General features: G+C 51.4%; 7 protein-coding genes across 7 annotated transcripts; 3 read left to right on the forward strand and 4 right to left on the reverse strand.

The window, feature by feature from the left end:
• Positions 1–89: 89 nt before the first annotated feature.
• N7468_007594 (uncharacterized protein) lies at positions 90–314 on the forward strand (the record flags this gene model as incomplete). The annotated part of the gene is made up of 1 exon (XM_058476890.1): positions 90–314. The coding sequence occupies one exon, from the start codon at positions 90–92 to the stop codon at positions 312–314; it is 225 nt and encodes a 74-aa protein (XP_058329780.1).
• A 227-nt stretch (positions 315–541) lies between these two features.
• Positions 542–2,431, forward strand: N7468_007595 (GMC family oxidoreductase; the record flags this gene model as incomplete). Its single annotated transcript, XM_058476891.1, has 5 exons — positions 542–585; positions 644–825; positions 941–984; positions 1,045–1,581; positions 1,640–2,431. The coding sequence occupies 5 exons, from the start codon at positions 542–544 to the stop codon at positions 2,429–2,431; spliced, it is 1,599 nt and encodes a 532-aa protein (XP_058329781.1).
• Positions 2,432–2,764: 333 nt separating this feature from the next.
• Positions 2,765–4,456, reverse strand: N7468_007596 (uncharacterized protein; the record flags this gene model as incomplete). The annotated part of the gene is made up of 3 exons (XM_058476892.1): positions 2,765–3,659; positions 3,713–4,095; positions 4,169–4,456. The coding sequence occupies 3 exons, from the start codon at positions 4,454–4,456 to the stop codon at positions 2,765–2,767; spliced, it is 1,566 nt and encodes a 521-aa protein (XP_058329782.1).
• A 443-nt stretch (positions 4,457–4,899) lies between these two features.
• On the reverse strand, positions 4,900–6,149 carry N7468_007597 (putative ubiquitin-conjugating enzyme; the record flags this gene model as incomplete). Its single annotated transcript, XM_058476893.1, has 4 exons — positions 4,900–4,983; positions 5,036–5,781; positions 5,839–5,933; positions 5,974–6,149. The coding sequence occupies 4 exons, from the start codon at positions 6,147–6,149 to the stop codon at positions 4,900–4,902; spliced, it is 1,101 nt and encodes a 366-aa protein (XP_058329783.1).
• Positions 6,150–6,214: 65 nt separating this feature from the next.
• Positions 6,215–7,206, reverse strand: N7468_007598 (uncharacterized protein; the record flags this gene model as incomplete). Its single annotated transcript, XM_058476894.1, has 2 exons — positions 6,215–6,834; positions 6,894–7,206. The coding sequence occupies 2 exons, from the start codon at positions 7,204–7,206 to the stop codon at positions 6,215–6,217; spliced, it is 933 nt and encodes a 310-aa protein (XP_058329784.1).
• A 986-nt stretch (positions 7,207–8,192) lies between these two features.
• On the reverse strand, positions 8,193–9,598 carry N7468_007599 (uncharacterized protein; the record flags this gene model as incomplete). The annotated part of the gene is made up of 3 exons (XM_058476895.1): positions 8,193–8,515; positions 8,572–9,008; positions 9,066–9,598. The coding sequence occupies 3 exons, from the start codon at positions 9,596–9,598 to the stop codon at positions 8,193–8,195; spliced, it is 1,293 nt and encodes a 430-aa protein (XP_058329785.1).
• A 2,131-nt stretch (positions 9,599–11,729) lies between these two features.
• Positions 11,730–13,151, forward strand: N7468_007600 (putative mitochondrial phosphate carrier protein (Mir1); the record flags this gene model as incomplete). The annotated part of the gene is made up of 5 exons (XM_058476896.1): positions 11,730–11,805; positions 11,859–11,911; positions 12,161–12,268; positions 12,355–12,698; positions 12,767–13,151. 5 exons carry the CDS (start codon positions 11,730–11,732, stop codon positions 13,149–13,151), a joined length of 966 nt encoding a protein of 321 aa, XP_058329786.1.
• Positions 13,152–13,158: the final 7 nt, after the last annotated feature.

A 13,158-nucleotide genomic window follows, 5' to 3' on the forward strand; every position in this document is an offset into this window, starting at 1 on the left:
AGTGTACGATATGCGCTAACACTAGCAACCTACAAGTTTATTAGCCCAACATCCACGTATGTCTGTAATTGCAAACAAAATTGCGCCGCATGAGATCCTATCCCAAATTGGACCCCCCCCCCCACCCTCGCTGTGACCGGTTTGACCGTGAGCTGCAACTAGAGTTGGACACTGTGGATGCCAGTGCGGGGAAGCTTGGCCCCGGCTCTCAGAGCGGCATCGTGCGGTGGATTCCGCTGCATCACCTTCACATATCCGGGGAATACGGGATGTTGGGCCAATGGCAGAGGCATCCAGCTCCGCGTAAGATTTAGCGAGGTCCTTCAAATGGGACCTGGTGCGGAATCTGGAGCCGCCCCTTTGAGACTCACAACCCCATGGGCCTCTATAGCGCTAAGCCTGGAGCGCTTGAATGTATAATCCGCAGTAGTCAGACTGGTAGCGTGACATTTAAGGCTTCGAGGGCCCCCGCAACATTCTTGCGGTCTCCAGGACTAAGGTTTGGCTTCCTTAAGTGACACCCTAACGACTGAAGTGCACTATGGCGTCTCGACATAACGATACTTATGACTACATCATCTGCGGGTAAGGAAGCCGTTCCCCCTTGACTTCGTATCACCAATCCATTGAACTCGTTTATTAGAGGCGGTACATCAGGATGTGTGGTCGCCGGCCGTCTAGCAGAGAATCCCGAGATCAGGATTCTGCTGATTGAAGCTGGACAGCATAGCAAGGACTTGGAAAATGTCCAAATGACGGGTGGCTGGTCGAACAACTTTGATGCTGAAACAGACTGGAATATTATCACCCCCCCCAATGCCGGGGGTGGATAACCGCCAAGTCAAACTGAGCCGTGGCAGGTTCCTGGGTGGTTGCAGTGGCTGCAATGGCACTCTGTGTCTTCGTGGTGCCAAGCAAGATTATGACGACTGGGGCCTAGACGGATGGAGTGGAGAGGAGTTCTTCAAATACATGAGAAAAGTCGTGATTCCTAGTCATGCACATCCGAAATGCCCGAATATGAGTTTAACAAAAGTACCTTAGGCCGAGACCTTCCATACGAAGCCCTGGTTCAACGTCGTTCCCGAAGCACATGGCTACGATGGGCCCCTCCATATCGAGCCCCATGACCTTGCTCCTATCGCCGAGAAGTTGCTTGATTCCTTCGAATCAAAAGGCCTTCCGTTGAACCATGATATGTTCAGCACAGGCGATGTGCCCCACGGCTGCGGCCATGCTCCTCGTACAGTTTACAAGGGTATCCGGACAACAGGTGCCGATTTCGTGAGCGCAAAAAATGAGCGTCGGAACATCACGATCGCAACACATTTCACCGTTGATAGGGTTGTCCTAACCCAAAAGGGCGATACACTGCGGGCTACGGGCGTTGTCACCAAGGCAGCCGATGGATCATCGAAGACTTTCTATGCCCGGAATGAGATCATTATCTCTGCAGGGGCCTACTGTAGCCCCGCCATTCTCCTGCGCTCTGGCATTGGGCCCAAAGCAGAGCTTGATAAACATCAGATTGCATGCAGGGTTGATTCACCTGGCGTGGGGAGCAATCTGATGGATCATCTGGTACGTCGGGATCCTCTCCCCCATAGCTCGACCCTCTTCTCATATTTCCCGTTCATAGATTGTGTTCATGTTCTACGAAACCGAGAAGGGCCTGACCACAGACCATCACGTCTACCACGACAATAACTTCGAAACAACCTACACGCTCTGGAAAGAAAAGAAGACCGGATTTTTGTCCACCTTCCCCTTTGGCTCATTCGCATATGCTCGGCTGGACGAACGCCTAAAGGACGAACCACTCTGGAAGAACGCTCCTCGCCTCCCCGGCCGCGATCCCATGGGCCTGACTCCCAAGCAGCCGAATGTTGAGTTCTTCAGCACAGAATGCTACGGTGGACCCAAGCAGTACGACCAGTTCCCCATCAACCACCAATACGCGTTCTCCATGATCGCGGAGCTGTTCGCCCCCAAATCTCGCGGCTCCGTTACCCTGAATTCGGCGGACCCTCTGGAGAACCCTATCGTGGATTGCAATTTCCTGGCCGATCCGATGGATGTGCTGGTTCTGAGCGAAGCGTGCCGGTTCGGAAATGAAATCGTCATGGAGGGTGCTGGCACCAAAGACATTGTGAAAGGATCTTGGCCTCCTAACTTGGATCACCATAATTATAAGACGAGGGAGGAGTGGGTGCCATACATCAAAGAACATGCTACGACCTGTTACCATGCTGCCGGTACTTGTGCCATGGGTCGGGGCGATAATCCGCGGGCTGTTCTGGATGAAAAATTACGAGTAAGAGGGGTTGTCGGTCTGCGTGTTGCAGACTGCAGTGTCATGCCGATTCTGCATGGGGGGCCATACCCAGATGCCGGCGTATGGTATTGGCGAGAAATGTGCAGACTTGATTAAGGAGACTTGGAGGCAGAGCGGCAATACTTATTCTCGTATTTGAACCTTTGGGCCCTGGCAGATATTGAGAAAATCCGTTTAATTCAGTCGCATGCTGCTATTCCAGCGTTGGCCTTTTTTTTTTTCCAATATTTTTTCTCTCTAATAGGACATCCAAGTTCGGATGATAAACCACCCAGGATGCTTGATTCAATGATATGTATACAGCTCAAACTCATGTGAATACATTTCTAAAAGAGGCTGTAAGACTCAAAAGGCATGACCGAATTGGACAGAACAACAAGTAGTAAGAATATAGGAAACTCATATGGAAAGCCCAGTTCGATCGAAGCCTCAGTTGTATCCTCGGCGAAGAACACTGAGTTCAGTTTCCACATGCACCGTGTTGGGCTCCATGAGCAAGGAATGCTGATACTGTACATGGGCAACTAGAACTTGCTGAGGGAGGTCCACAGAGGAGTACTCCTGTAGCAAAAAATTGATTTGAGTGAACATCTCTTCCATCAAGGGATGTTGTCCAGGGGCCACAGGGAACGCCCCTGGGCGGTGCGGCTCGACCGCTGGAACGCGGACCTGGATCGGAACGGACCATGTTTCCCCAGGGCGAAGACAGCTGAGTTTGAAATGGTCATTGCCAGATAAAATCTTGCACCCCTCACTAGGTGTCACAGACAAGCTTAGGTTTGCGATAGAACCAGGGCGTATCCCCGTTCGCAGCTGACGGAGAACTTTAGAAACTTTGCGGATGAAACGAGTCTCTTTCAGGCCAGTATCAGAGGCTCCGAGACTATACGAGATATGCCACCCTTGTTGAGATGTTATACCATCCAAGGACAAGTTCGGACACGGAGTGACTGTATGAAACCCGATCCCCTGGTCCGTCCATGGAATAGAGAGACGGGCAGGAGGAGTAGCAGAGACGAAAAATAAGTGACAGAAAGCATCCCGCGAAGCGTCGTAGAATATCTCGCAGAGACTCGGAATGACAGCACTAAGCTCAAGGGCTTCTTTCCTTTCACTGAAAAGTTGACGCTGAGAAAGTTTGCTTAATGCAGATCGAGTAGCTTCGGTAGAGTGATGGCCCAGTGGGAGCAGTAGTTTAAATCCAGACTTTTCTTTGTGATCTGTGAACGCCACTGCAATCCTGTCGTGATTGTAGACCAGGTGGGAAGCTAGAACTGACGACCCCAGAGTGACTTGGGTCAAGGAATTTACAGATGGACAGACCCTGGGCCAGTCAGAAATAGGGTTTCTGGTTTTCTTTATTCAAGCTGAGCTCACATTGTATCAAGGAGAATAATTATATCCAGCGGTGCATGGCTGGAGGATGCTGGGAACGGTGTTGTGTTGATATCAGTATTAACTTGGATAGTCGTCCATAATGATTCAGGGAGTATGCCAATTTGAAGTCTTTTCGTAGACACGGTGACATTTGTGAAAACGATTGGTGGATCCATGGGACACAAGGTGTTTAAGGGCTGGACTGGTGGTATCGGGAAAGATCCCGGAACACCTGGTTCAACAGAATACTCAATCGACCTAGCGCACAAAGGAGATTCTGGCAAATTCCAAGAGCCAGAGCTCCAACGGACAACAAGTTGAGGCGCCATCTGATTCCTGCCCCGCAGGCAATTTTTTCGTGTGTGTGCTGGAGATGTAGGATCCTAGAGATGCCGGTCAGTAAGACAAAGAAATGTTAAGAATAGAAAAGCGAAGTCCAGGGTCAGAGCCAATCACCTTGTCGGTAAACGGATCATCATTCAAATGGAGTTTCCGGCTCTCGGTTCGGTAGTCGGGCATGTGTGACTGGCGGATCTTGGGGATTTCGATTTGATACAAGCTGTCGCTCAAAGAAGGCGTTCGGGTAGATGTTACTGGACCACTCGAGTCATTGCTCTCGCTCGCGGAGAGCGACGATGAGCGCCGAGGGATCTGAGGAAAGGAGAGGCATGATGATGACGATGAGCTTTGGCGCGGTGATACTCTATACTTTCTAGCAGTCAATGGCCCCGGCGGGTCGTCCATGATGGCGTTCTCTATACTTGTTCGCGACTAACAACCGGGGTGCCGTAGCCAAGAGGCACCTCTGAAGACTCGGTCTCTCGATTGGGAGCTGAATTTTCGAGATCGGATGGTAACCTCTTCTTCCTATACCGTCGAGTGTGGCATTTAGCCCACGAGGGAAACCAGTGTGGCAGCTGGACCGGGCACGCCAAACGGTCAAAACAGGCAAGGAGGAGCGCAACAGCACAAATGAGGATAACAATCGGAATCAGCAATAATGCAATAATCAATGCAGAAGTCTTAAAATCCCGGGATATGGTGTTCGTCATTTTGTACATGAACTGTCCATTGGAAGAAAATTGGGCGCCGCGGCGAGATGCTCACATGCGCCTGCTGCACGGATGGAAGGAGCTATGGAGCACAGAAACAAACGGGTTTGGGTATATTGAGGCAAGAGCACACCATCATCCTTCATGTACATTTCCCACCAGAGCCATCTTCTCCTTGACGGAACTCAAGGCTTCATCGTCGAGTCGGGAAAATCGGATCTACAACATCATCAGTCGCAAGTCATCAATCAGGGGCCTATCCACAACCTACCATTTCATCGACTCCCCCACGAGCGGCATTTCCAAATAGCATTGGGTCGGACTGACTAGCTTCAATCTCTGTTTGGACCCGGCGAGCCCAGATGCCATCCCAATGCCAATCTCCAGGGAGCCGAGCCTGCGGACTACCCCGTTTCAACCCGCCAGGGCCGTCCCCGCCCCTTCGATGCGCCTTCCATGCATGCCATGCACCAGGGTTTCCTGCAGCCTCGACAGGGAGCGAATCTAAAACATCTTCAGAGTCGAACGTTGATCGAATGTAATGCAGTAGCTCTGCAACAGGAACCTGCGTGCGAGGCTCTGCGAACTGGTCTGCCGTAGGCACTTGTGCGACGCGGCTGTTCTCCGCACCCTCCGCATTTCCGTCCCCTGGAGTTGGGGAAGACATGTCTCCACCTTGCGCTGATGTCTCCTGTAAAGAAGCATCGCTTGATACCGCAGGCGCACTGGCTCCGCTTACATTGCGAGACGACTTCCCCGAAGCCTGGCCGTTTCTTTTGGATCTGCCAAACCAATGGGGGAACCCATGGCGTAGGCTGAACCCGCCTGGTGGTAGCCGTTCTTCATCGGTCGCACTGACCGGATTGTCGCTTGCCGAGCTGGTGCTGAAGGTGTATGTGGTAAGAGGGACGATTAATGGGTGAAATACGTCGGTAACGAAAGTCACGAGAGGTGGCAGGTCAGGGTAAATGTCGGGGAATCGGATCTGGAAACGGAGGATCGCGCCGGCGTAGGGACCTAGATTTGTCAGAGACTAAAGAAGAGATACAGCGCATCGATAATCTCTGGACTAACCAGACCGAACAAAGAGAACGCCAGTCCAAAGGGTTGGGTCTCCTGAGGCCAGGCTCACATAGACACCTTGCGGCGCGGCATGTCGCAAGCTTGCGCTAAACGAGGGTTAGTTAATGCTCGCCTAGGCCACGGTACGAACGAACAATTCCAGGTGCAGCTGCTGCCTCCGAACCGACGGGATACAAGGCAGCCTGGTGGTCGACATAGCAAGAGATACAGATCAAACGCAAGCGGTTGGTACCAACACAGCAGCTAGAGAAGAGCTCCACAATCAAGTCACATGTATCGATGCGTATCCCGCGCTTTCCCATCCTTGGAAGGTCTGCTATTTGAAACCCAATGCAATTCGTTAATCGTAATCTATATAATCCCGAATCTACCTAATCGCCATCCTATCGAGCTCGAGGTCCGTTCTCAGCAACCCCAAATGCACCATGCCTTCACCGACTCCATCGTAAATGCCGCCCGCAATTCCTTCAATCCACCAACCCGCTATACCGCCCAAAAGCACGCCGATTCGTCCCTCGTGCAATTTACATACAGCAGAACTAATATCAATGCCTCTTTTGCCTAGCCCATCAGCCGCATCCAGGGTCATCGCGACAGCACGCTCGGTGATGCGATGCGACCGCTCGTACTCGTACATTCGATACAGTAACAGCTTCGCATATGGCAAGACAACCCGGATGAGAATGAACAATTGAACAATAATGGAAGCGAGGAGTTTGTGAAGATACGATCGGTCCCGGGTGGCGGTTCGGAGTCTAGTCGGACTGGCATCCAGCTGCGCGAGCTGTGTCTGGGGATACGTAGCAAGGGATGACTTGATAGGCTGGGGAAGACGATGCTCCAGCATTCTTGTTTCCTCGGGTGTGAGATCGGTCGGCAATGCATCCAGAAGGTACATGAGGGCGCTGATATACAACGACCGTGCTAGGCGGCTATCACCTTGGGGCTGTTGAGCCTCATAGCCTGCGTTGCGCAAGAGGTTAAATGCTGGGGAGAAGAGAGTGTTTAGTATTGAGACCTGAAGAGCTCTCGAGGCTGAACCTTACCAGGAACCACACGGTTCCATCGCAAGCCGGACTCCTGCTCATACTTCGCCAGTGACCCCTCCTCGTCCGTCCGCGGGGTGTCCGATCCTGATGTCGAATCAAGTGAGCCAAGGTCGTCGCTCGCTGTTGAGGGCCGCTGGCTCTCCGTCGGTTCGAACTTTCCCATATATGGCAAATAAGGCTCGGATGAAGACGATAGCCTTTGAGATATCGCCCCGCTCAAATGATCGTTGTTGTGAGAAGAATAGAGGCGCGGCAATCGACGGCGAATGGAAGCGAGGATCGGGAGAAGAGGTAGACGTGAGTACTCCATTGCAAAGGAGTATAGGAGTAGAAGCTATGCTCTTCTGAAGTCAGTCTTCGTACTTTTAGACCCCGTCAACGAGGAGCCAAGCGAGAGAGAGAAAAATCATTTGACAGATAACGGCGCTAGGATCTGCATGATTTCGTGCATGTGGCGAGGCCGGAGTTTCACATGCTAGCGTGTTCCCTATCTATGGCGGCTAGTAGTGATCATGCGCACACGGTGATCTTCACTAATTCTATTTTCATCAAAAGACTCCTTAGAGGGGACTAACTACAACAAGATTGAAACCTGCTGATTCTAAGATGCCCATCACATTATACAAGCTGACAGAACCCACCGATCTCGAGTTGAGGGTAACGTTTATTTCTCACGGATTATGTGGCGCCTGAGTTTCACGGGGGCTTTTTACTCCCAAAACCATAGGATTTTCCTGGAAAACCATACTAGTACCAACCTTCCTCATATAGCCGAAGATTAGTTCGCTCCATGCGCTACTATTAGCATAGAGCGCTTGCGGCTCTAAATGCTGAATGTAATATTCTTACCACTCCCCCATTGAGTGTTCTGCCATTTCGGTAACTACCAATGTACGGTGCACTAGGAGGTACTGCTGTCGGGGGTTTTCTCATTAATGTGCTTCTGCGATGTAGGGTCAATATCATCCATCAAAGTTCAGGGAGATTCTTTCCGGTTGTCCGAAGATACAGTAAAGACCATGCTGAGAGGTATAGTACATACAGGCCCCCCAAGAACCTTCAAGTCGCTCAGCTCAAAGGCGCAGGTAATCCTGATTATTGTTCCATCACTGCGGTCGTATGAAGCCCTTTAGCTGATTTGCTTATGGAAGACGTCGAAGCGGTCAGTGGCAAAGCTTCGCCCGTTGATGGCGCGGGTTGAGTTGGCTGAACACGGGAATGTTTATTGCGCTTGTAAATGAACCAGCTAGGATAAGTGATCGGTACCTTGTTGTTACAGAGCCAGTGGATGGTTTCCTACCCGATTCCTCCAACTAGAGCTGCAAGGACAGGAACACCAAGCCCAACACTCAGCCTAATGATGAGCTTATCATTTGTCCCCTTTGTCCCGCTGTCAGCCACCCCAGTGCTTGTTTTCGTTGGGGCTGATGGATCATAAGAGGTAGGCACTCCCGAAGTTGCGCCCAACTTGCGCACATCCTTGCCAAAAGGTATAGCGCTGGTGACCGAGGTATACGTACTCTCTGGCCATGTCGCGGATGACCCGGACGGGGCAACCACTAATTTTGCTGTAGAGTGTTCGTAGGAAGTCGTGGTTTGAAGGCTATCAGGGCAATTGACTAGCCCGCCGAAAGACAATTCACGATTGTGTATTGTTCCGTCATAACCAAGGTACTGGTAGTCCAATCCGCTCGCGCATCAAGAGCTGCGTTAGGAGTGATTGTGGATGAGAGTGCGGATGTCGGTTTCGTTGCTGCACAGATGCTAGGTAAAGTTGTGTAAAAGACTGGGGTAGTGGTGTCAGGAGTTGGCCCCCAAACATAAGTCTGCAACGCAACCGCCGCTCCTACTGCTGCTCCCAGCGCAATGGTATACTCAGCGACGGTAGGCACCTCGCAGTCTCCGTCTTCGATTCTTGAACTTTCATTGACATTGAGCAGGAAGTCGGCCACGTTGGCAACTACATCAGCTTCTACCCCGGCAAGAAACCCCAGGCCGTCGATATCAAGATTGGAAGTCCCTACAGCAAGGGTTGCCTTCACATTTAGCAATGCTTGAATAGAACCCTTTCCCTCGATGGTAATGGGAAGCAATTCGTATTGACCTCCAGGGCTACAGAACGTTAGCGTTAGAAACAAATGTTAGGAATTGTGGGGCTGAGACGCTTACATGGTGACATTTGAAACTTCACCATCAAAAGCATCCAAGACAAATATGAGCCCTTCATCGAACTTCGTATGGATTCCGCTTTTAAGTTCCACTTCAGCGTCCGCAATGAGAATTAGTTCGATGCTGTAAAGAGTGCCGATGTCAAAAAGTCGGCTTGCGAAAGGGTCAGACACTTGAAAAAAAGTCTCCTCAGATTCAAACATGGTCAGTGTGTAAGTAGCACCTGCTGGCAGCACGATGTCAAGATCAAGATAAAGCTCAAGATTGTCAAATCTAAAGGCCGCCTTGGTGCCTTCGAGACTGGAAACATTTTGCAGGTTCAAGTCCAGGTCGAGTGTTGGGAAAGGCGAAAACTTAGGTAGCAAGTCGTGGTCCAGCAGGTCTCGAAAAGGTTCTGTGTAATTCTTGAACCCATTGTAGGCTATTGATGTCACATTCATGGTGTCACTTTTGATGTTATCAATAGTCTGGTTTACGTCGAAGCCGCCCTTGAGAAGTAACAAATCAAAAGCCGAGCCACTGACATAGCACATTGAGCAGACTATCGCTATACTGGTATCGAGATCCAAAGAGGTTACCGTGCTCTCAGCGCTACTGCTTTGGTTTGAACTAAAAGTGCAAACACATCAAGGTTAGCAACCAGGAAGTATCCGGAAGTCGAAATCACTAACCTTTCTTTATACTGGAAGAGCACAGCGTCGGACCAACTTTTCTCGAAGTATTGTCTGTCCGTCGAATGTATGCTACCCCCTCGCTCGAATTCGCCGCCAAGAGCACTTTCCAATGAACTTATAGCCTCATCCCAACTTATATCAGGACTTGCCCCAGCCGGCCTTGGGATACCCGTGGAGACAGCAGGGGTGGTTTTTACCACCGAGACCCATAGTAGCAGCCGAGCCAAGCCAGGAGGCAACACTTTCAAATGCATCCAGAAGAGGCCTTGGGACGTGGACGAATACAATCCTCAACTGGACCTAACTTTGAATTGACTTCCGATCGCACGCAGGCGGGGTCGCCAGGATTCTTCCTATATACTAATCTTCTGGCCAACACCAAGCACATCCCCTTTCTTTTTCCGTGGCTGAGGTTTCAGTCAAAGAAAGAGAGCCGCCTTGTGCATGCACAGCCTAACCAGTCTTGCAAAATACTATCAACCAGGATGCGATCCCGGCCAAAGAGCTGAACAAAAGTAAGAACTAGAGATAGACTTTACCCTTTGTGTTCTAGCGTGGGAAAATTACGGGGCGCAGCTGAGAGGAAGTGCTACCCTCATCACGGGGTTTTTATCTTAGGCCCCCTGGCTGCTGGGAGAAAATATTTTCAGGACGCATGAAAATCTTACGCGACCAATGATCTGGCTGGTTCTGAAGCTTGCAGCTTATCTAGTGGACCAGCGCATTGGACTGAAAACGAAGCCAGGGTTTAAATGGGAGATCTATTCAGCATATAGATTAATGCTAGACTTGAGCTCGGGTTAGTCACTATGCTCAGGTGGAGACATTCATATTTTGACTTTCGAGGGATACTACATATGTTCATCCCCGTAAATTCAAAAGCCACCTGCGCCCCGCGGGATGGTCCTACTGGTCGTCGTATGTTACGGGGATAGTTATGCCAGGGTGCCCGTATATGAGTTAGCCTTGGTGCGGAGAGCGGAATGGAAGAAGTTGTACAGCGCACTGCTAAGGACACGAAAGATCTGCTCACCGTGCGGCAACCGGTGTCCTGGTTTTAGGTTCTCAAAGATCGACTAGTATCCACTAATGAACGTCCTCCAAAAAATGACTCGTGTCGCGATCAAATAGTAGTGTCAATCACGTGATTCTTTCGTTCATAACATATAGCCATTCAATGTATCGAGGTTATTGTTCGATTCCCGGTTATCAAGTCGCCAAGCGATGAAGTGATCGAAAAGTCGGTTTCCAACTTCTGGCTATCCACGGACTGTTGCAGGCAGTCAGCGAAATTCCCATTGCTCGACTGTATGTGTTTCAAGATATATATATTCATATAGCCTTCACCTTAACGGGCATCTAGTACCGTAGAATACCACGGCTATACTGCGTAGATGTGGCCGGACATCCGGATGCTGTGCGGTTAGTTGGCCAATCATGGCATCGAAAGCGGGACGCTGGCGAATGACGAATGGTTATTGGTGGAGAACCGGTGGGGCTAGGTTCGCATCAAAACAGGGCGGTCGCAGAGCCCGTTACGGCCAGGTGTCCACTCTGACGTTACAGGCACAAAGAGTGTACGCAGTAGAATATGTGCGGGATCGCATGGATCCCAAGGTTCTCAGGCGGTTACGAGCAGTTTGTTTTGGATCCCGGTCCCGATGTTTCATCCGTCATGGCGTATATAAGTATCCCCAGTATATCTGTAGACTCGATTCTCACGGACTATTCTGTACAAGAGGATTTTAATGCCTTTATGCATCAGTGCACTATGGTCGGGGGATGCTCAGTTCTAATGGGTGCCGGACTTAAGGCGGTGCCGGGCTCGCCCGTCTCCTGCCGAAGCACGGTCCGGGCACGAAAAGTCTGCGGGTCCATCCCTTGAAATCTCCTTTCTTCCTCCCAGAGCTTCAGGCGAGATTCTTCTCTTCTTTTTTTTTTCCGTCCTATTCGGGTCTCTACGAACTTCCACCTCCCCACTCTTATCACAATGGCTGCGATCACCGAGAAGGTCACCGAGAAGAAGCCTGAGGGCATTGACCTCTACTCCCGATTCGCCTTCGCTGGTACGTCTATCCCATAAGCGCCATGCGGTCGCGCCTCGCGATCATTTCCACAGAGAAGTTGGACATTGAACTGATTGCGAAAATCACAGGTGCTGTCTGCTGTGCTGTGAGTACCCATCGCGTGCTGTTGGAGCCGGTGGCGTCGGAGTGAGATGCTTCGAGGTGTATGCATGTTATGCATATCGTGTTGCCTCGGACTCCCGATTCGAAAGGCCTATCATACCAAATTCGAGTCCTTTTCGAACCGGACGGAGCGACTGCTGCTCCTCGAGGCTCACTGCTCTGCCGCCAAATCCACGCTCATCACGCCGACCGAACGTTGCCTCCACATTAGCCATATACTGATATCTCTCAGGTCACCCACGGTGCTGCCACTCCTCTCGATGTCGTTAAGACTCGTATCCAGCTCGACCCTGTCACCTACAACCGTGGAATGATCGGTGGTTTCCGTCAGGTTATCCAGGTAAGTCTTCTATAAACCGCCGGGGAAGCCGAGAGGCCTCCCCGGACCAAAGGAAATGGGCAGCGTTGGTCTCTAACTCCACATAGAATGAGGGTGCTGGCGCCCTGCTGACCGGTTTCGGCCCTGCCGCTGCCGGTTACTTCCTTCAGGGCGCCCTGAAGTTCGGTGGATACGAGTTCTTCAAGCAGCAGTCCATCAACCTGGTTGGCCTTGAGACCGCCACCGACAACCGCACCGCTGTCTACCTCGCCTCCTCGGCCGCTGCCGAGTTCGTCGCTGACATCGGTCTCTGCCCTCTCGAGGCTACCCGTATCCGTCTCGTTTCCCAGCCCACCTTCGCCTCCGGCCTGGTCAGCGGTTTCACCAAGATCGCCAGCCAGGAGGGTATCGGTGCTTTCTACTCTGGATTCGGACCCATCCTGTTCAAGCAGTGAGTTTGCTCCGAAAAGAGAAGAATTTTGCGAAACGTGGTTTATACTAAGACAATGCGGCATCTAGGGTCCCCTACACCATGGCCAAGTTCGTCGTCTTCGAGAAGGTCTCCGAGGCCATCTACGCCACCGTCGACAAGAACTCCGTCTCCGGCAGCACCGCTACTGCTATTAACCTTGGCTCCGGTCTGATTGCTGGTCTCGCCGCCGCTATCATCTCCCAGCCCGCCGACACCATGCTCTCTAAGATCAACAAGACCCCAGGTCTCCCCGGTGAGGGCACCACCACCCGTCTGCTCAAGATCGCCAAGGAGCTCGGTATCCGTGGCTCTTACAGCGGTATCGGTGCCCGTCTGTTCATGGTCGGTGGTATCACTGCCGGTCAGTTCGCCATCTACGGTGACATCAAGAAGGCTCTCGGTGCCACCGCCGGTGTTGAGCTTGCCAAATAGAGAACTC

This window comes from Penicillium chermesinum (assembly GCF_028974085.1).
Source record: "Penicillium chermesinum strain IBT 19713 chromosome Unknown utg000005l:1.0-4115287.0:1.0-4118363.0, whole genome shotgun sequence".
NCBI classification, from domain to species: domain Eukaryota; kingdom Fungi; phylum Ascomycota; class Eurotiomycetes; order Eurotiales; family Aspergillaceae; genus Penicillium; species Penicillium chermesinum.